The 22,190-nt window shown below is 37.7% G+C and overlaps 1 protein-coding gene across 3 annotated transcripts in view; it reads left to right on the top strand.

Annotated features, from left to right (window-relative positions):
• The first annotated feature begins 1,021 nt into the window (after positions 1–1,021).
• The window catches only part of LRBA (LPS responsive beige-like anchor protein), a 570,825-nt gene continuing 549,656 nt past the window's right edge, over positions 1,022–22,190 (top strand). For all 3 annotated transcript variants that reach the window (XM_081075612.1, XM_081075611.1, XM_081075613.1), the window contains exons 1-2: positions 1,022–1,533; positions 1,864–2,287. In XM_081075612.1, the coding sequence (XP_080931738.1) occupies positions 2,072–2,287 (216 nt within the window). In that variant the 5' untranslated portion in view covers positions 1,022–1,533; positions 1,864–2,071. The remainder of the gene's footprint in view (positions 1,534–1,863; positions 2,288–22,190) is intronic.

Below are 22,190 nucleotides of genomic sequence, written 5' to 3'. Positions count from 1 at the left end.
CTTTTGTTTGACCCTCCCACTTTTTGCTTCACTTTCATTTTAGGGAACTATGAGTTTTTTACACATTATTTTTTTCAGAAGGCCTTATAACGTCAGAGTACCAGAAAGGGTGAAAAGGCACTTTTCTCTGTATTTGTTTGGTTTTCACTAATGCATCAGGAAGAATGCTTTACTGTTAGTTGTGGGGGTGGAAGGGAAGGACATATTATGATGATCTGTGCTGGTTTCAATCTTAATTTATCTTTTAAACTCATCTGAGAATGAGTTGAACCTAACTTTCACATTGGAAAATCACGACAGGGGAAAAAAAACACCCTTCACAGATCTACAGGCAAAATTCAGCCCGCCTCTACGCTATTTGGAGCAGCTGTCTGCGGAATCCTCCCTCCCTTAAAATGTGGGAGAGGTTTGGTGGGGCGGCAGCTGCAAAGCAAGCCATCTTTTCCATTCCTCGTGGACAGGAGCCCCTGCCCACCCCCTTTCAAACGGTGGCAGCTGTCGGGGCATCCCAGTGGACATCTTTCTAAGTCTTCGCTGAACGCGGCGGGCGGGCAGCAGCTGGAAGCAGTCATCAGTGGGCACTCTGCTCCGACAAGGACAACAGCCGCGCTGGCTCCATCGCTGCCACCTCGCTGGCTCGTAGCGGTCCCTCAGGTGTCCTCCAAACCCAAGAAGACACCTTGGCAACGCGGGGCGGGCTCTGTGCGCGCCAGGGGGCCCCTACGGGAACCTAAGAGAAGGAGCCTCAGAATCACCGCCTCAGCACTTGCCAAAGCAGCTTCCCAGGTCGGGGGTGGGAGGCAGAGGCAGAGCCGGCTCCTGCAAAAAAAAGGTCTTTCCCCGCCGGGCTGGGGACACACCTGGTGCTACTTGAGCAGCGCGCCCACTCGGGTGCCCGCCCTCACGCGCGGTCCTGCCAGCAAGTCGGGGCCGAGCCCCCCGCGACCCCCTAGGCCGCCCGCCGTCCCCACCCGCCGCGCGGTGCCTCCGCCTTCGCTCGCGCAGGCGCACGGCGCGCCTGGCAGCCCGCGGCGCTGTCATGGCGGCGGCGAGCAGCCTCGGCGGGCACTGGGGCGGCCGTGCGGTCCGCGGCGGCGCGAGCTGGGCCAGTAGCATCCTCCCCACCGCCGGCAGCCTCCGCCGCGGCGGCCGCGGCGCCAGCAGCGGCTGGTTTTGCAAAGGTTGAGCGCAGGGGTGGGGCGGACCAGGAAGCCATAGAGTTGTGTGCAGCCGCGGACTCCCGGGGAGCGGACTGGGGAAACTTGGAGGCTGCGACCAGGTGCACTGACCTCTCTCTCCTCCCTCCTCTCCGCGCCATCTCCGCGGGGCATCCCCTCCTTTCTGGCCACGACACACCTGCCTTCCGCTCCCCGGTGAACCTCAGGTGCCCGGGCGGCGATCCACTCCTCCCCCTGGGCCGAGCGTTGAGAATAATCACCGCCCCTGCCCCCGCCTTTTCCTGCCCTGGATCTCCGCCGCCACCTCCGAGTCGGGCTCCCTGGCGGGGGGTGAGGACGAGTCCGGAGTCTCCGGGTGAGGAGTAACTTTTTACCTCTCCGTGTAGCTTGGGGGCCCCTCCTTTGCTCCGATCGCACCCCCCCCCCTTTCCCAGCGACAGTTTCTCTTTTCGTGCACCTGTGAGGGGAGGTTGCCCCGCGCCCAGAGCCTGCGGGAGTGGGGGAGGAGGAAACCTGTTCGGGGGCCTCTGCGCTCGGAACCAGCTCCTCGGGCCGGGGAGAAGCGGGCGGCCGGGAGGGGGGCCCTTTGGTAACTTCTGTGACGGGCCAGAACTATTCCCCGCTCCCCCCCAAACACCCTAAAACAAAACCTAGCCTATTTAACGTTTATCTGATCTTCCAATAGGGTTTGGCGTTGTTGTCAGCCTCGGGGAGAGAGATTGGACAAATATTCTCCAAGAGGAGGGCGACGCCAAGGACTTTCCACTTCAACTGCTTTTGGGGGTTCTCCACAACTTGGGAGAGTGACCCTTTTCGTTGTGCGTTGCGGGTGCTTGTCACTAGTGCAGCGATTGCTGTCTTCAGAGTGACTCCGAGTTGCTCGCGAACTAGCGATGGCTAGTGAAGACAATGTCCCTTCCCCGCCACCAACAGGTGATGACGGGGGAGGTGGAGGGAAAGGAGAAGGAACCCCCGCTGAAGAGGGTGCATTGTCCCTGAAACCGGGGCTCCCCATCAGGGGCATCAGAATGAAATTTGCCGTGTTGACGGGGTTGGTGGAAGTTGGAGAAGTATCCAATAGGGATATTGTAGAAACTGTCTTTAACCTGGTAAGTGCATAACTATTTTACCAGCATATATTCTCGGTGGGTTGTGGAACAAGGCGTTAAAGGGGGAGCCATGTGCTTTACTCAAACGAAGGATCGCTTTTTCCGTGGGTAGGAAATTCTGCAGACCGAAATGCAACAATTTCTTGTATTTTTTTTTAATTTAAGGGGAATTATGTAAACTCAGATGTTCCGGCTTTTCTGAAAGTGCACACATAGATCACGTTTGTGCTGAGAAAATAATGGTTGTCACGGAAGTATTTTGGAGGGGGGGGGTTCCACTGGAGTTTTATTCTGTAATTTCCACCCCCCCCCTTGGTATATATAAGTAAGTTTGCATTTCTCTGACATTTTAAATAAGTCGTGGTGACCATTTTTTTTTTGGACTTGAGAAATGTAAATGGTAGTACCTACTCATTGGAGTCTGCCTAAGTTTGCCATAGTTTTTGAACACGAAAGTTTTGTTCATAGGGCTGATGACAGATTAATTTGCTGCAAAGTTAGCATTTATTTTAAATTTTGACTAGTTTTATTTTTAGGCATAACTAACAAATGTTAAATTTTGGGATGAATTTAGGGTTAAATCATGTGAAAATTGTATGACAATTTGAAAAGAGGAGATTGTGGCAGATATAGTATAATCTGTATTTCTTTTGTAAATTTATGTCTAGCAGTAAAGCACATTTGGTCATTAGAAGTTGCTGGTTATGCTAGGAGCTATGAATGTTAGTTTTAAAAGATATGCAATGCTTTTCCTTTCCCTCTATTCCATTCTTAGAAATGATTATCATTTCTAGGGTTTTTTTTTAAGATTTCTTTATTCCAATCTCTGTTGCCCATCAATTTAAACAATGCATAGTAAATTTGATCTTAAAATACTTTCCTCTCTACCACCTACTCACCTGTTAGAAGATAACAGATGAGAACAAATACTATAGTCATAATAATTGCTTAGCACCTTTCCCTGTTGCCTCTATGTTTTCAAGGTTAGACTTATTTTATTTCAGGGCAGTTAATTATTTCCTTCACTAGACCTTTACTAAATAGTCTGGTCACCTACAATACAACTTCTAGAATGAGAAACTGGCTAGATGAAATTCACTTACTTTGGGAATATGAAATCTTTGAATAGAGGGTATTTCTCTACCCTCTTTTTTTTTTTTGTCATACACATATATTTTTAACTATATATTATGGAAATGTTCAAATATGCACAAAAATAGACTAGTATAAGGAACACTGGTATCGATCATCCAATTTCAACAATTATCAATATTTTGGATATCTTGTGTGTCTGGGGATTTTAAAAGTTTGTGAATCTCAAGGAGATAAATGGTAAATTGACGTATTCCTTTACCTCAGCGTAGACTTGAAAACTTTCCTTTTCAATTTCTTTTTTTCTTTTCCTAAACCTCATGTACCTTGGATGATAAACAGAAATCTGTGGTAGTGATAGAGTCCGTGATGAGTTGTTTTGTGTGTGAAATACAACTTTCCTCTGGCAGAAGGAGGATTCCAACTCCTCTGTTCTTTAGAATGTGTCCTTTGGATGACCAAACATGAGTCACTTAAACGTTTTCTCATTAAGGAAAATTCAAATTGTCTAGTAATGGTTTGCTTATATGCTGCCCAGAACTGTAGGCCTGGTAGAGATTTTAAGGTTATTGGTTAAATTCTTCACAGCTGCTTTTCAGGGTAATAGATGTTTGGGTAGAAGGAGAGGGAAAATCTGTTCAATTACACCTCCTCATCACCATTATTCTCTTCTCATTAGAGCAGAGAAAGTTGCAGATATGGTTAGATTAGTTCCTCTCTCTTCATTCTCCTGTGCATGCTTTTCAAGTTCCTTCGTGGATATCTAGGGTGTTGGCCAGTCTTTAGAACACCTTAGGAACCGAAATATTGGGAATCTGGTGAGCCAGTCTATCTCGATGTTAATGCAGCTGCACCTAGATATTTCCTAATTGATAGTTGTAAGCCCTACCCTTTAATCTCAAGGAAGGGAATGGCATTAATAAATGATGTTAAAAAGTTACTGCTATTTACTGTGTGAATGGGTCACGTGTTGTACATATATTTTTAAATTCTTCCCTTATGTGGGCACACTTCGTGTTACTGTGCTTTGCTTTATTGCGCTTCACAGGTGTTGTCTTTTCTATAAATTGAAGGTAAGACCCTCTAACAGCAAAAAGATTACAACCCACTTTATTGCAGTTGTCTAGAACCGAACCCACAATATCTCCTAGGTATGCCTGTATCTCACCCTGTAGAAAAGGAAACAGACGCTGACAGGTTAAATAGATTGTCTACAATTTGATGATTCTGAGACTGGCAACCTTTCCAGGAATATATCTGCCTCTTGACTTGATGTATAATTGTTTGCTCCCCTAAGCAAGTATTTATAGCTTAGGTAGAGCTTTCCCCAATGTAAGGACACAGAAATCATTGGTGCTGCTAAATGTTACTGGTGAAACCTCCATGATTACATTTCATTTCTTATTTAACTTTCGGATAGCTTTGAAAAAACGGCTTAAAGAAGACCTTAAAATTAAAACAAAACAAAACAAAACATATTTGGTCCTTCAGTTGGTTTTTTCACTCAGAATGTGAATGCAGAAAGTTGATCATTAACTTTTTTTATTGTCAGTACTTTGGATTAAAATTAAAATGAAAAATGGAATGCAGGCAGAAGGATAACATGAAATACTATAATAAGTAATGAAATACTATGACAACATAAACCCTGTGAACCTTCCATCTGGCTTAATCAGTATATTACCAATATCACTGAATCCTCATGTGTGCTCCTCTTCCATCCTTCACTGGATTTTTCCTTAGGAAAACATCTTCACTGGTTTTTCATTAGAAAGTTCAGACTATTATTTATAGCTATCATAACTTTTTCCTATTTTTCAGACATTTTATTAAAAGAGATTATGTTCTACTGATTCTTTTTTACTGATTACGTTACCTACTTTAAATAATAAAGTTTAAAATTAAACAACCTCTCATCCCGCAGAATTGTCCAAATTAGTGGTCGAGCCATATAACTCCAGAGGTCTTTCTGTACAAAGTTCTGCCTCCCAACTTTGCTAATGTATCTTGACCTTACTGTTATAAATTCCTTTGAAATTGACCACCCTTGTAATTTGTTTTGCAAATCTGTTTTATAGGTAAGGTTGATTAATAGTTCACTTGTGTGTTCAAGTGCTTCAAATTTCTGGTCAACTTTTACGTTTTTCTAGTTGCAATTTAAAACCGTTTTGTTTTAGTCTGTATGCTAACGTTATTTGTCAGACTTTTGGACCCAGAATAATAAATATATTGGCATGTTTTCAGGAACTTGATGCTGAGTTTAAGGCTTTTTCCATCAGGTATTTAAAGGTATTCAGTGCTGTTTAATTCAAGATGAGTGTTTCTCATGGTCTGGTGACTGGATACATGTTTTCATGACTTTTTTTTGCTTAAAAAGTATCAGATTTTAATTAAAATGTTAAAGCTTAAAAGATGGATTATAATTTTTAATTACAGTATTCTCACATTATCCTCAGTTTTGCTTTCTTCAGTTTCAGTTATCTGCAGTCAATTGTGGTCCCAAAATAATAAATGGAAAATTCCAGAAATAAGCAATTCATAAGTTTTAACCCCTCCCAGTGTTAGTCGTTCAGTAGCTGTCTCTTTTATTAGTCAGTATTGCAATGCTTGTGTTCAAGTAACCCTTATTTTACTTAATAAGGGCCTCAAAGTGCAAAAGTAGTTTAAAAAACTGTTATAGGGAAAAATATAGTATACGATGTTGGACAATTAAGTTCGTGAACTCATCCTAGAAAAAGTTGTACATACGTCATTTCTGAATATCACTACGGTCACCTTCGAAGCACTCCCCTTGGGAAGCTATGGACCGATGCCGGTGCCTAGTCCACCCTTCAAAGCAATGTTGGAACTCTTTTTCTGGAATGGCCATCAGAGCTGTCATCGTATTACCTTTGAGGTCCTGAATGTCATCAAAATGTCTTCCTTTCGATATTTCCTTTATCTTTGGATAAAGAAAAAAGTCATTGGGGGCCAGATCAGGTGAGTAGAGAGGGTGTTCCAATACAGTTATTTGTTTACTGGCTAAAAACTCCCTCACAGACAGTGCCGTGTGAGCTGGTGCATTGTCGTGATGCAAGAGCCATGAATCGTTGGTGAAAAGTGCAGGTTGGCTAACCTTTTCATACAGCCTTTTCAGCACTTTCAAATAGTAAACTTGGTTATCTGTTTGTCCAGTTGGTACAAATTCATAATGAATAATCCCTCTGATATCAAAAAAGGTTAGCAACATCGTTGTAATAAAGTTTGCGAACTTAATTGTCTGACGTCTTATGTAGGGTTTGGTTTCAGTCATCTACTGGGGGTCTGGGACACATTCCCTGTGGATAAGGTGGGACTACTGTACTGATTATATGGCTTTTGATATAGGTCCTGCTAAATATGAATGGTGCAACATTTTCATACCTACAGGAGTTGAGCACATCACACAAAGGCTCCGTTAGTATCGACTGTGTGCAGAGGGTGTACTTGTAGACTTACGGAGCAGCTGCTATTCCATTCTAGCTGATTGTTGTGCTACAGTAACGTGGGCCTAATGGTGCAATATCTTGATTTTTCAGGAAGACTTGGAAATCTAGATCTTAGAAAACAACATTTTTAAATAAAATATTAAAAAGTACTATATGGGACATAAACCCATAAGTAGTTACTTTTCAAGTTTTTATATGAACCTTAATTGAAAAGGTAATCATTGAACATGTTTTTATTCTGATATGTGTATCTGGAATTATTCCCTCTTTAATACCTGCCTTCATGAGTTTAAGGGTTAAGAGCAATCCATTCTAGAAATATACTTGTTAATAGGCTTCCCTCCATATCAATTGGTACTTCAAGTTACAAGTAGTAGAAAACCTGAACTGGTTTTAAACACAGTAAAAAGGATTTATAGACTCACTTATCTGGAAGTCCAAACGTAGGGCAAGACTTACAGTAATAATAATATTAAAGACCAGTTTCTTTCCATTTCTGTTCTGCTTTCTGTGATGTCAGCTTCAATTTGTTACTGTTCCTCTCATGGATGTAGTATGGCTGCCAGTGGCAGTTGGGGCCATAATGTATTTTTGTTCGCATCTCTTGGGAGAGAGCGCCGCTCCTAACATTCCAAAGAAGAGTGCTGATTGGACCGCTGAACCAATGACTATAGACATTGAAATACACCGATTGGTTGTAGGAAACCAGGACTAACTGCTGTACCTAAGGATGGAGTCAGTTTCTCTGAACTACCTGGGCTGTATAGGGTGGGGTGGATACACAAATAAAAATCTGGTTAAGACATTGAAAGGATAGATGGATGTTGGATAAGCAACCAATGATTTCCACTGTTCTCCTTTTCAAATTCATAATTATATAATAGTAACGTTAAAGATATTTATGTAAAGAGGAAAAAATACCATTCATTATCCCAACGCCATGTTGTGATCTTGAACAAGTTTTTTTTTTTTTAACTTCTGAGAAGTTTTTTTTTAACTTCTTAATGTCTAAGTTTCCCCAATGTAGGGAGAACCTACATTGTAGTAAAGATTAAATGAATGAATACTTGTAAAGCAGGTAAAATAATTTCTAGCACATTAAATGCTATTATAACTATTTGCTATTGTAATATTTGTAATTTTAGTTATAGTCATCATATTCCCACCTTACAATTTTTTCGTTTCTATATAGCTATTAGCCTTATTAGTTCTGCAATATACTGTGTAATTCTTGGAATTTATTTAACCGCCATTGTGATTTTTTATAAGTGACTTGTTTTTAAACATCTTTATTGTATAATTTACATTCCATGAAATTCACTTGTTTTAAATATACAATTAAGTGATTTTTAGTACGTTTACAGAGTTGTACAGGCATTATCATAGTCTAATTTTAGAACTTCACATCCTGTTTTCAAGATGTCTTATAAAGTTTTAGCTCTTAAATTTCGGCCTGTGATCCATTTTAAGTTAATTTTTTGTATGCTGTGAGAGAATAGTAAGATAGGGGTCTAAATTCATAATTTTGTACTTGAATATACAGTTGTCTCACTGCTATTTCTTGAAAAGGGTATTGTTTCCCACTGAATTGCCATGGGACCTTTGTCAAAAATCAGTTGACATAAGAGTAAGGTTTTATCTAGATTCTTATTTTTTTCTATTGATTTATAAGTGTATTCTTATACCAATTCCAAACTGTCTTGATTACTGTAGCTTTGTAATAAGTTTTGGAATAGGGATATATGTACCTTGGTCTTCTTTTTCAAGATTATTTTGGCTGTTTTAGGTCCTTTACATTTCTATGTGAATTGTAGGATCAGCTTGTCAATTTCTGTGAAAAAGCAGGCTGAGATTTTGATGAGGAGGTGATTGAATGAATCTGTAGTTCACTTTGGGGGAATATTGAGTTTCCCAGTCCACTAATATAGAATGTCTTTTAATTTGTCTTCCTTAATTTATTTCATCAATGTTTTGTAGTTTTCAATGTAGGAGATGAATTAATTTTGAGTAAATGTTTTCTTGTTTTTTTTTTTGTCATTAAAATGTGTCTGTAGGCATCTTTGTGCACTGAAATTTCTAGAAGAGAAATAAATATTTCAAAGTATATGAACATTTGTATAGATCACAAGTAGATATTGTTAGATTGTTCATTAATATTGATAATTATACGAAATTTGGGTAAATGTTAAAATCCTTATAGTTTCTTAGAAGTAATAGAATTGATCATGTAGGCTCCTTCAGGTATACAGTCTTGTTCCCATTAGAATTGGTTCCTTTTAAACCGAGAAATCATTTGGGAGTTGAAAAATCAGAATTTTTTTTTTCTGTTTGTGAATTAATAGAAAAGGAAACTAAGTTTTTCTTTTTTCTCATATTGACCTAGCTGAATTACTCTATTAGGTTGGTGCAAAAGTAATTGCGGTTTTTGCAATTTTTAAAAAATCTTTTAAACCACAATTACTTTTGTGCCAATCCAAGTACTTTTTATATTATAAAGTATCTCTTTTTCACACCTGTATTCTTTAAAATATTTTTAATAGTTTTTGTGTACTTGAAAGAAAAATGTCCAGAATACTTAGATAATAAATTGTTTTATTTATCTTTGTACCTCTAGAACTTTTCACAGTGCATGATACTTCAAAAATGTTTGTTGAATGAAAATGTCTTAATCTTTTCATCAAGTAAATTTAATCATTAGTAAGCCTAATATCTATTTTTATTTTCTGCAAAAGATATGTTGTTTAAACCTCAGCACACATTTTTATTTTCTGACTATTTCTTATAAAGATAATTGTCAGGCAGTTTGTATTTTTCGTTGTCCAATTTGAGTTACCTCAATATCTGTTTTACCTCTAAGTGGAGCAATTTCATTAATTTATTTTCAAAATAGTCGCATAACCTGCTCTTAATGTTTTCCTCTTACTCAAATATTAGTTCATTAGCTCTCATGTAATGGGATGTACATTCAGAAACCTATTTGTGTGTAGCTTTCTAGTGAGTCTTTGGGACAAAATACGAAGTATAAAACAAAATAAAGACAACAGTGAAAAAACAAGCTGTTAAGAATACATGGATCTTAACTGACTAATTTCATAAAACACTCCCGGTTTTAGATTTTTAAAGATGATTTTGTGTGTGAATTTGTGTTTTTGTTTTTTTTTTTTTGATTTCTTAAAGATTGTCCTTGATTTCTTGTTGGATTGTCCAAGATTAGTATGTATAATTGAAATATGCTTTGTGAAGTAGAGAATTTCCTGTCTCTGGAAGTTTTAGAAGATTACAATTGGGAATTTTGTAGAGTGGATTCTTTGGTAGGAAATTGGACACCAAATGATTTTTTTTTTTAACCAATGACTTCTAAGCCTATATAGCTATCTAATGTTCATGCTCTTAAGTTTTGTTGTCTCTGTTGCACGTGGGTCTTTGCATTTATTTCTCAGAGTTCTTTTAACCAGACTTATCCCATAAGTCTTTCAGTAATTTATGTTCTTTAAAAATATCAGTTTTAGAGAGAAGTGAAGGGCTGGATTTTCTATATGTGTTATAGAAAGATGAAAAACTGATGAAGTCTCGATTAGTTATGTCTTATTACAGATATATCTATTGCTTCAGAACTGAAAAATATTTTTTCATAGCCTCATAAGATCTTTGTTTGATGAATAATGACTTCATTGGTGTGGAATTTTTATTTATAAACTAAATAGTACAGTCATGCTCTACATGACGTTTGTTCAACAGCAGACAACATATGTGAGGGTATTCCCATAAGATTATAATGGAGTTGAAAAATTCCTATTGCCCAATGACCTCATAGCTGTCTTAATTTTGTAGCTCAATGCATTACACAAATAACCATTGTGTTCCAGTTCCCTACTGTACTCAGTATAGTAACATGCCGCACAGGTTTGTAGCCTAGGGCTGTAGAGAAACAAGATTTGTCACCCCAAAATATGTCTCTTTGGCGTAAGGATTATTTTAGGCTGGTTAATTTTAAGAAACAGCAGACATGGGAGAAACTCTGAAACCCAAATAAAAATTGCCCTTTGTAAAAGACATTTACGTTTGTAAGGGAACTTTTTATTTTTAAGGGGGTCTATGAAGAAGAGGAGGGTGCCTCTTATCGATGGGGAAGACTTGAAGAAGACTTAAATCTACATAACAACCTTACCCTCGTTTATACCCATGCTTTTCCTGGTAACCTCACATAACTGATTCCCCATTCCCAACATTTTTTTCCTTTAGTCTTCAACTGAAGATTGTATTTAAAGTGGTGCCTTCAGCCATTTTGGCGAGTTACTCAGTTTTCCTGGGTTTCTCCTGTGGATAGGAGGTACATATGTTACTAAACTTTTGTTTTTCTACTAATCTGTCTTTTATTACAGGGATGTCTTAGCCACAAACATAGAAGGATAGAGGGAAAATCATTTTTTCTTATACCATATACCCGAAGTGTGTGGTAGGTTATACCACCTAGGTTTTTGTAAGCACATTCTTGATTTTGCACGACAAAATTGCCTAATGACACATTTCTTGGGATGCAGCGCATCATTAAGTGGTTCATGACTCTAAATCTTTTCAAGCTATGAGAGTTTTAAATATTTAGGCCCCCTGATGAGGTATTTGGATTTTGTTTCTAGTGAAAACACTTTTATCATAAAGTAATATAAATATCTTAAATCCTACATGTAATACCTTGTTGAATCCAGTCTGTATAATCTTTGAGCTTCAAAATTTGGATAAAAATCATTACATCTTAGAGCTTATAAATACACACATGCATATATAAAAAAATTTCTTAACATGAAGCATTTTTTAAAAAGTATTGATTTTATGTTAAATGAAAAAACAAAAAAATTCTGATAGTAATACAGTAGTTTAATCACTTTCAAATGGGATGTTAACATCTTTTCTAGAAACAAGGGACTCATTTAAAGAATCTCATTGGTATCTAAAATGGAGAAAAAGATTAATTATTCAAGAAAATTATATAGATGTATTATGAAATGATTAACATCCATTTAACTCATTTTCTTAGGTCAAATTGCTGTGAAAATTAATAGACATCAAACAGACATAAAATCCAAAGCATTTCAGAATAATTTCCCTTATTGTGAGGCAGTGCCTGTAGCCAGGAGTGAGTAAGTAATTTTTTTAGTTTACTAAGACATTTGGTGGACTTACCGTTCTTAATCTATTTTAAGGTTTCTTTTTTTTGAGGCGGGGCTTAGGGTGTCAGATTTTATATTCAGTGATGGTGAGATGATCTATGGCTCTTGAGGTAGGGGAAAAATATGTTGATAATTGGGATGCTTTTCAGTTGAAGTTAATTATTTTGAGTTATAATAGATACTAGCAATAGCTAAGATTTATTGTGTGCCACATTCTCTTTGACATGTGTATTAACACAATTTAATTCTCACGATTCTCACAATTACTAGATAGGTATAGGTACTTGTGCCAAAATGACTTCTGCAAAAAATACCAGGGCTGAAATAGCGGGTTGGGGGGTAGTTGGAATAGGATTGGGATGGGCCATTCAAAACTTATGGAACTTGGTAACCAGAATACTAACCAAATCTGTAGTAACCCTAATGAAAATACTAGCAAGGTTAAATCTGTGCTGGTGTTTTCATGTTAGCATCTCCGTCTCTTTTGTGGTACTAACTCTGGCGCTTTTGCTTCCTTCTTTGAGATGTAGGCCTGTTTGTTTGTTTTTTTTTGTTTTGTTTTTTAGCTTCTGATAAACAACATTTTTATCAGTACTAAAAATCTGATGCAAAGTGCAGCTTTCTTCATTACTTCATTGTTTTAATGCAGGGGGAAATGTCTTTGCAGTTTCTTCATCTGTACTTGCAGATTGTCAGATACCTAACATACTGGGAAAAGCACATTAGTTCTTTCAGTCATTAAACCAGGTACTGTTTGCATTAAAGGAAAGCAATCCTGTAAACATTCAGGTTTTTTCTTAAGATATTTATGTATTGCTAAAGATTTCTCTTTATTTCTGTTGGAATACGTTACATATGAACCAGCATGACTTCTACACAATTCCTACATTATTTCTCCTCAGCAATTCTGTAGGAGGTAATTCAAAGTAACGATACATGTTATAGCAGAAGAGATTATACTATTATAATATTCACTTTAGAATTGATGAAACTGAGGCACAGAGAGGATAAGTAACTTGTTGCTCAAGTCACCGAGCAAGTAATATTGCTGAGATTCAAACTCAGAGAATATGTAGACTGAGCTCTTAACCACTAAGCCATATATGGTTTATAATTGCAGAGAATGTTAAATGTTAAATATAGTTGACCCTTGAACAACACGACGTGTAGGGGTGCCAACCCCGCAGCACAGTTAAAAATCCATGTATAGCTTTGATTCCCCAAAAACTTAACTACTAATACCCTACTGTTGATTGGTAGCCTTACTGATAAAACATATTTTATATATTATATGTATTATATACTGTATTCTTACAATAAAGTAAGCTAGAGAAAAAATGCTATCAAGAAAATCATAAGGAAGAGAAAATATATTTATAGTATTTATTGAAAAAAGTTCACATATAAGTGGACCCGTGCAGTTCAAGTCCGTGTTAAGAGTCACCTGTCGTGGCTTAAGGCGTCTTTCAATCATGTAATTGGATAGTGACTTTGAGAAGGTATATGGATTTTTTTACAGCTTGCCTAACATAACCAAAATTTGCCTTATGGAAGCTATCCCTCCCCATCACTTTACCTAATCTAAAATGCATATTAGGAAAAGGGAGGCTTTAACGAATGTGCTATTCAGAGTGAATGGAATTAATGACAGTTAATCATTATTGCAAGATGCTGGAGTTCGCTTCTTTACTGTCATAGTTAAGATTAATTGGCTTAGCTTCCAAGACTGAAATGACCTTGTACATTGATCCTATAAGAAAGTTGAATTTTAGTGATCTTTGTGACTTTTATATAGTGACTACATTGAGCACATTGATAGGAAAGTGTGATGTTTTTATTAATCAGTTGTAGAAGAGAATATCAGATGGTGTCTTTAGTATTTGTCAAGATGTCTTAATGGGCCTCTAATATTCAAACGACCTTCCCTTGAAGTTGATTTGTTTCCATGATAGATTTTTCTGAATAAAGTTACCACATAGTAGTAGTTAATATTTAGCTTTCAACTGATTGTTTCTTTCTGAAGATTGGTGGTCTGTACTAGAATTAGTGTTTTTTTATTCTGACTTTATATACAAATTGAGGAACCAAGAGTTTTGTCAGTTAGGATGTGAGGAGGGAAACTGGCATTTTTTGAGGTCCATATGCTTTAAAATAGGTTTCACACAGTAACACTGGAGGGTTTGAGTAATGTACTTGTACAGTGAACTTGAAATATAATGAATATATACCAAAGTCTGCTGTATTACAAATATAAAATACCACCGTAAATATGTTAAGACACTTTGAGAGTCTTTTCTTAATTTATTCAAACTTGTGGTTAGATAACTAACTTAAATTTAGGGTAATTTTGGTGTGTGTGTGTGTGTGTGTATGTGTGTATTTAGCTGGTTCATGGCAGAAATGGAATTTCTTCAGGATTTGGTATGTTGGAGCTAGAGTAAAATACACAAAATAGTTAGATACAGAATTGTAGATTTTTAAATACAATGTATTTTTGTCTTTTTTCCCTTGAATACTTGTTATGGATAATTTTACAAGAATCTTTTAACTTTTGGTGTTTTCTAGAAATTGTTTTGTCTAATTTTGTCTTTTGTATATTAGTCCAATGGTGTTTTTTTCTTTTTTCCTTTAAGCATCCTATTGACTTCCTTTTTTTTTTCTTCCCCCCTCCTCATTTCTCCCTACCTTCTTTGGTAGTGAATCTTACTTAAGCTCTTTTATGGTCTCAGAAAAATTTACCCTTCAGATTCTCAATTTTTTAAAATGTAAGTTAGGACTGATTCTATCTTACAGAGATTGTTATGTATTAAAACACCTAATCGCCACTTATTGTTACCTTGTTTTTCCATCCTTACCATTTATAAGTATCTAACAAAAACTCACATTTTGGAATTTAAAATTTGACCTGTTGTCAGTCAATAAAAAGAAAATAATTATATGTGGAAAATTTTGAACATACATAAAAGCGTGTAAGAACTCTTTTGCACCCATCAGCCAGCTTCAGTCATTATCAACATTCTTTCATTCTTTACATATCTAAATATGTCATTTTAACCAATGACATATGGCTTCTATATGTTTTTCTTTAGCTCCCTGTGATTTGTTCTTTGAAATTGTAATACTTTAAGATGACTAAACTTTGGGGATCAGTTTTCTGGGAACTTTAAAGTCAGCTGTCAAAGTTTATCTGAAACTGATGAGTATCTGTGGTATGTTGGATGCAATAGTACTGTGCTCAGTAAGAGGATCCAGTGTGGGCTCTGCTGCTCAGTTTTGAGGGCGGTGGCCTTTTGTTTTTTTTACTCTACAAATAATTTTGAATTTAAAATTGTCTAGGGCCACCATGTGTTTATACAGAGAGTTTGACTGTTTTTTTTCTTTAGTATTTGAGATAAAAGTTTAATCTAATTGAAGATAACATACTGATTTGGGTTTGATTCTATAGGGACAATTTTCTATAAGGTGAGTGAGCTTACTGAATTGGCTTTTGTCCTATCTGATAGAAATTTATATGCATACTTCTGTAAGCACTTTATCTTCAGTAACCTTAAACATTAGCACAGTTGCTCTGATACCTATATTGGCCTATTTTTGTTTTAGCTCTTGTCATTTTTCAAGTGGGGGTACAATATTCTTAATTGCAAATCATAGTCCCAAGAGACCCTAATCATTGGGACTGTTGCATAATTTAAATTATTAATTTCTATCTGGAAATGTCAATTCATTCTGTGGATGAAGAAAACCCTTCCCATATAAATCTGAAGACATGAAAATTTGCTGTGGAACAAAATATTAAGAATAATTTTGTCTAAGGCCAGTCAAATTTTGACTTGAATGAGAATGTTTTCAGCTAGCTTCTCTGCTCTCTGCTCTCTGGTCCCACAGGGTATAATGTTAGTTGATTGGTACATCCTATTATTTTTTCTATCTTTTAGAGGATGGTGGAAATTTCCACAAAGATACCTTTTCTCTCCCTCTACCTATGGCAAGTAGGACTGTTATTCACTCCTCCTATTAACCCTTCTTGGACTGCCTCCTTTTTTCCTTGAAATCTGTATTTTCTTTTCAAACTGGAAGCTTCCTTGGCATTCTAGCTTAAGTAAAAAGCCTGTAAAATCTTTCTTCTCAGTCACTACAAAGTGAGTAGATTTCTACTTTGTTTTTCTAATATGTTTGTTACCCTTAGTGGAGAAAAATTATCAGCATGACTTGGGTGACTTTCACCTATTCAGAAAAAATTGCTATAACATCCACCCTTCCCCTTTCTTTTAACCATCTTACTGATTTACCAAATCTGCCTGCATTCTATTTCATAGCATGTTTTAGCATCCTCTGCTGGTTAAGAAGGAGGCTGAAGGTTGACCAAGTCTATAATATCTCAATCTATATGCATATTAGGCTTGGTCTCAGTCATGAATAATGTCATAGATTAGGAAAGAAAACAATAAATTATTATATTACATTTGTAATTCTGTAGTGTATAGCATGCAGGTCACTTAGATAACACTATTTTGGAAAGAATTTTTCTGTCTAGTTTAATTTGTATCTAATAAGTTGATATGAAAGGTTGATTTTTATGTAAAAAGAGCTTCAGTTAAAATTTGAGAACTTCTAGTTTCTAATCCAGCTATTGTACTTCTCAAAAAACTTTGACTAAGAGTTAAAGATTGCAAAACCAACATTCTTATGTTACTCTTGGTCCTTTTGGGCATTAATAGTAAAATTTATTCAATCATAAGATGGTAAAATTGATCTGATTTGTTTGGAGGTTGTAACTATATGAAACAAATTGTAGTCTTTAGAGTTTGAGTCTAAACTTAGATGGAGGTGGTATTTTCTAAATGTGAAGTGTTTGTTATTCATTGTTTTTTTTACAGTAACCTTATATGATTGAAATTACTTTCAGAGGTGCATCTTGTTTCCTAGTAAGTAAAACACAGAACAAGACAAAAAACAAGAGATTTGCTTTTCTCTTCATTGTCGTTACAATTACTTGTGAAGTAAATTTGAAACCATTATCTTTTATCTTGTATTTAACCTAGTTTAGTTCTTTTTAATGTGTAATTTTTAGATTCTGGCTACCTGAAAGCACTATTAACAAACTATGTTTACTTCCACGTTGTATTAAGTAAATATGCTTGTGTGACTAAAAAAAAAAAAAAGGTGCTTTTAGATATCTAAAATATACTTAGTTGTAAAATCTACATATTCAACATACTGGAAAAATTTTGATGTTGATTTAGGAATTGGATTAGTAAAGAATCACTTAGACTTTTAGTTGTCATTCTTGAATATCTCATTTTTTTCTACAACAGAAGAATATAAAACTATGTCCATTAAAGTCATGTGGAATTCTAGATTTCAACATGTAGTCCATTAAAATTTTGTCTTGGCTATAATGCTAAATGAAAACACTTTAAAATATGACTTACGCAGACCCAGTTAACATAAAGTAGTTATATTTGATTAATTTCATCCTGGAGCTTATCTCACAAGATTTATTTTAGAAGTAAACATGAGTTTGTTAAAAAAGAAAATCCTTTAAAACATAAGCTTTTTTAGATTTACTAAAAACAAGTTTACTTTCTGAAGAGTAAGATAAATAGTTAGGTATACAAATAAGTGTTAGATTTTGATGCTGCTAGCAAGAATGGTTTTATAATTTGTACAATGTAGTTATACCACCAGTTTTATGATTCTATTTACTTCTTCCCATTGCTACTTCTCCCTTTTGCATTTAAATGCGAATATTTTAAAACCAAATCTCTTTGTTTCACACAAACTTGCACACAGTTTGAAGTCAAGGCACAAAAAAGAAGAAAATGTGCATGCTAGCATATGAAGGGAAGTTGTGTTTAGGGTGAAAATTCGTACCAGGTTACCATTTTAACTTTTTAGTGGAAGATGGCATGTCAGTTAAGAAATTGCATATTTGTTTTGGAATATTAGATATAATAGTAATTGTGGTTTAAAAGGTTACAAATAATCACAAAAACCGCAATTCCTTTTGCACCAACCTAATACGTAGCAAATCATAACTATTAAGTCATTTAGATTGCAAAAATGTTGCTGTATATGACTTATTTTTCCCTTTAGTTGGATTTTAACAGGTGGAATGTAATTAGCTAGTTTTATTGGCAGGCTCTAGTGTGGTTCTTTGTGGTTCACTCTCATCTTGTGGTGCAGGGAAGTTTGAGTTGCCTTAGAGCTATGTCACAGAGCAGTATAGGAAGTGGGGCCTGTGGCTTTCATTAAAGGCTTCTCTAGAGTTTGGAAAGAGCGCGGCCTGGTAGGGACTAAATAAATATTTGTTGAATGAATTAATGCATGCATGTATGAAACCATCTTAAACATATTTTTGGTAGAGAAATGGGCATGACCGCACACCTTGTTAAAGTAATATCTTGAATATTCAGATGATAACTAGGCTCTAGTTCTTCCCCATCAGTAATGTGTAGCTTTTTGAGAATCCCAGCTATAAATTCAAAATAAAAAGAACCATCATCTGGGTGGGGGTCCTGGGGAAAAAATTCCCACCTGCCTGCGCTTTTGCTCCTTTGCAGCTTTTCAGCCTAAAATAATTAGGGACTTTTGCTTTATGGAATATTTTTGTATCATCCAGGTAATAGAATTTCAGATACTTGATTTTAATACATTTTTATTTTAAATGAACTTTATGCAGTGGAGCAATACTGGTTTTAAACCTAATTCTGACACTTCAAAACTGAACATGACCTCATCCGAATCACTTAATCACTCTGTCTCAATATCCTCATTAATAAATAGGGATAATAAACCTTTCCAACTGACCTGTGGCATTGTGTGAGGATTGGATGAGATAATGTAGGTAAAGCACTTCTTAAAATCTGAAGCTACTTTAACATGAAGTAGCCCTCTTGGCTATCTCCTGACATGGTGGACAAAGCCCTTTCTCTTGTAAGAGCGTCAGTCCCATCGTGAGGGTCCCACACTCATGACTTACTCCCACCCTAATTACCCATCAAAAGCCACTCCTCCAAATACCACCACGTTGAGGTTTAGGGCTTCCATGTAAGAATTTTGAGGGACACCAAACATTCAGTCCATAGCAGCTACGCTCTTTATTCAGGGCCTTGAAGTAATAGTTGTGCAGGGTGTGCTTGGCCAAAGTATTGCTACTGGTGGCTGAAAGCCAGCCCTCTGTGGACTTTAAAGTGATGTCTTTTTTGTATGTAGGGCTCCTAGTGGGGGTGTATTTTGGCAGTATCTCAGCCCAAAGGGGATGCCTTTTTGTAATTCAGTCTACTGTATATATACTTTGATTTGATATTAAAAGCTGGAGGATTCTTGGTTTGGCACTGATTTACTTGTTTTGTTTAACTCCATTTAGACTTAATGGCTTTGGGTTTTTAAAAGTCCGTGAACTTGGATGAGGCCCATCTAACTGATGCAAATATATAGCTGTCTGTCCATATATTATGAAAGAGTTGTTTCATGAAATGGATTTGTTTCTTAAATGACGACTAAATTTAATCATTAGAACTTGTTAGCAGGGATTCTGGTTTAGATTCCTTGGTATCTTTTTTTTGTAAAGCATTTATGCATACTGCTTTTGATCCTAGCAAAATTGAATTTTTTAAAAGTGGGTAGTCATTTCCTAATTTCTTATAAGAAAACATAAATTTGCTAAAAAAGTATATAAAGTGTATCATACTAAAGGATACCTAGATTTTTAGGACACTAATGCAGCTGCTTGATTTTAGTAATAATAAAACGGTATTTAAATTAAACTATACTAACATAAGATGTCAAATTATTTTATGTGCACTGAGTTATTAAAACTTTACTTTCTGATCTCTTAAGGTAATGGTAGAAATATTTGAATTTTATAATATTTTTCTACATGTGTTTTTGGTGGAATCTGATAGTTAATACAAGTCTGTGTTTTTATTTCTGGGTATGTAATTGATAATTTATTTTAAATGAAATTCATTTGTTAAATGGTAAATTAATATATTTATGAAATTCAATAATTGCTAACATTTATTGAACACTTCTTGGACAGGCATAGTTTTAAGCATTTATATGCTTTCAATCTTCACAAACTCATGAAGTGGTTTTCTCAACTAGTCCCATGGTATGTATTCCAAAACATAGCTAAGAGGTGGAGCCATGATTCAAACCTAGGCATGATTCCTTATTGTGAACACATTTCCCCCCGACCCCAGAACCTCATTTGTTTTAAATTGGCTACATGTATCATAGCCCTTCTTTTCTGTGGGTTTCCTACTCTTCCCCGAATTATTTTTATGCATTATGTGTGTAGACAGGTGTCATGCAGGAGACCCTGCTCGCTGCACCATTTGTCATGCGAGGCGGCCTGAGGGGTCTCTGGTCCTGCTCCCCACATAAGAACGCAGGATATGGCTAGGCCAAAAAGGAACACCCACGGAGCCATAAATAGGGGAATCGTACCACTATATTCTCTCTGGCGGCTGGGCGAGACACACGCAGTAGTAGCCACACGATCCGTAGTCCGCCATTCACTTTTCTGCCTGCCAACCAACCAACCAATCAACACAGCCCTGCAGTTACATCAGTAGCCAATTGGCTAACCGGTTACAGCTGATGGCCAACCAATCACAGCTGATGGTCATTCACCATCTGAGCCAGCACCTCCCCGAGGCCGAGAGCCTGGAAACTGCTCTCTGGGACTCTGTCCCACACTCCACCCCTCCAGGGTCTCGCCTCACAATCTACGTAACAAGCAGAAAAAAACATTGGCCAAGTCCACTGCATAGTGATATGTTCCCAGGCGGACAGTCAGACGATCCATCAAATTGTGAATCGAAGGTACTGCCGTGTGCAAAGGTGGCGTCACCTTATTTAACTCCCTGTAGTCCAGTCATTCGCTAGGTCCCATCTGGCTTATTGACAGGCCATACTGGGGAGTTAAAGGGACTGTGCATTGGCCTCAACAATATGTGCCTTCTCCAATTCCAATATTGTACCACCAGTCTCCTCCTGCCCTCCTGGCAGGCCGTACTGTCGCACTGTAACCACGCGCCAGGGCTGTGGCAACACTTGAGGAGGATGGTGAGCATGCCCGCGTGTCCGCATTCACCACCTGGATCCGGAGACGGAACTCTCCTACCTACGTCTGTAAGCTGAGGCCATGTAGCACGTCCACCCCTAGAATATACTCCGGAACGGGGGAGACATAAACCTTGTAGGTACGAGGGGGAAGCCTTCCTATACCCAGTGGCAAGGAAACGGCTTTCACAGTCACAGTCTTTTCTCCGTAGCCATCAATGCAGATGCTGGTCCAGGGAACAGTTCTGGGTTCCCATAAACAAGACTGCAGTCTGCGCCAGTGTCCACTAGTGCTAAAACCCTCTGCACATTAGAAGGGGACCAATGTATGGACAGTTCCATGTGGGGCCTCCGGTCCCTGCTCGTCCCCTCCGACCAGGTACCTTGGCCCCACCCCTAATCAAGCTGAAAGGAGTTGGCTTCAAGCGGCTGCATGAAGTCCTGGAGGGACACGGGCCGTGCTTTCCCAGACTTCTCCTTTAGGCTTCTCTGGAATTGCTGTTCTGGACGCAGCTGTTTCCAAAATTCCAACAAGAGTGCGTTGGGTTGTCAATCTATTTTTCCCCCCGATTGACCCCTGCTGCCACGAGATCATGCCACATCTGTGCGTGTGTTACTCTCTGAGGCCCACAACCTCGCCCCTTTACCTTTGGTTTGGGCTTCCAGGTCTCAACTGTGCTGACCTCTTGTCTTAACTTCCTTTGCCTCCAGCTTTCAACATCCCCTAGGGTGGCCATGGCAGTTGTAACTTCATGGATCCATCACCCCACATAGGGCATAAGAATGGTGACCAAGGATCCAAAAGCACTCGCAGGTGCAGTATCCAAAACAAGATCTCTCATGCTTGCTGTAAAAAGCTCGTCATCTGGCCGCTGCATATTAGGGTTGAAAATAGCATGTCTCATACCCATTTCATGGATGATTTGAGTAAGTTCCCTATATGACTGTCATTGACTCACAGTGTCTGGCAGCTCGCCAGCCTGTCCCCATACTGTGCGTACCACAGCAGTGAGGTACTCCATTAGAGAATGGTTGTTCTGGTCTTGAGCCAACCTACTGCAGTTCTGTAACCTTTGTCGCAGGGACGGATGCACTGACACGAAG

The sequence above is a fragment of the Rhinolophus hipposideros genome, assembly GCF_964194185.1.
Source record: "Rhinolophus hipposideros genome assembly, chromosome: 16".
NCBI classification, from domain to species: Eukaryota; Metazoa; Chordata; class Mammalia; order Chiroptera; family Rhinolophidae; genus Rhinolophus; species Rhinolophus hipposideros.
This window is presented reverse-complemented; position numbering and strand designations above follow the sequence as displayed.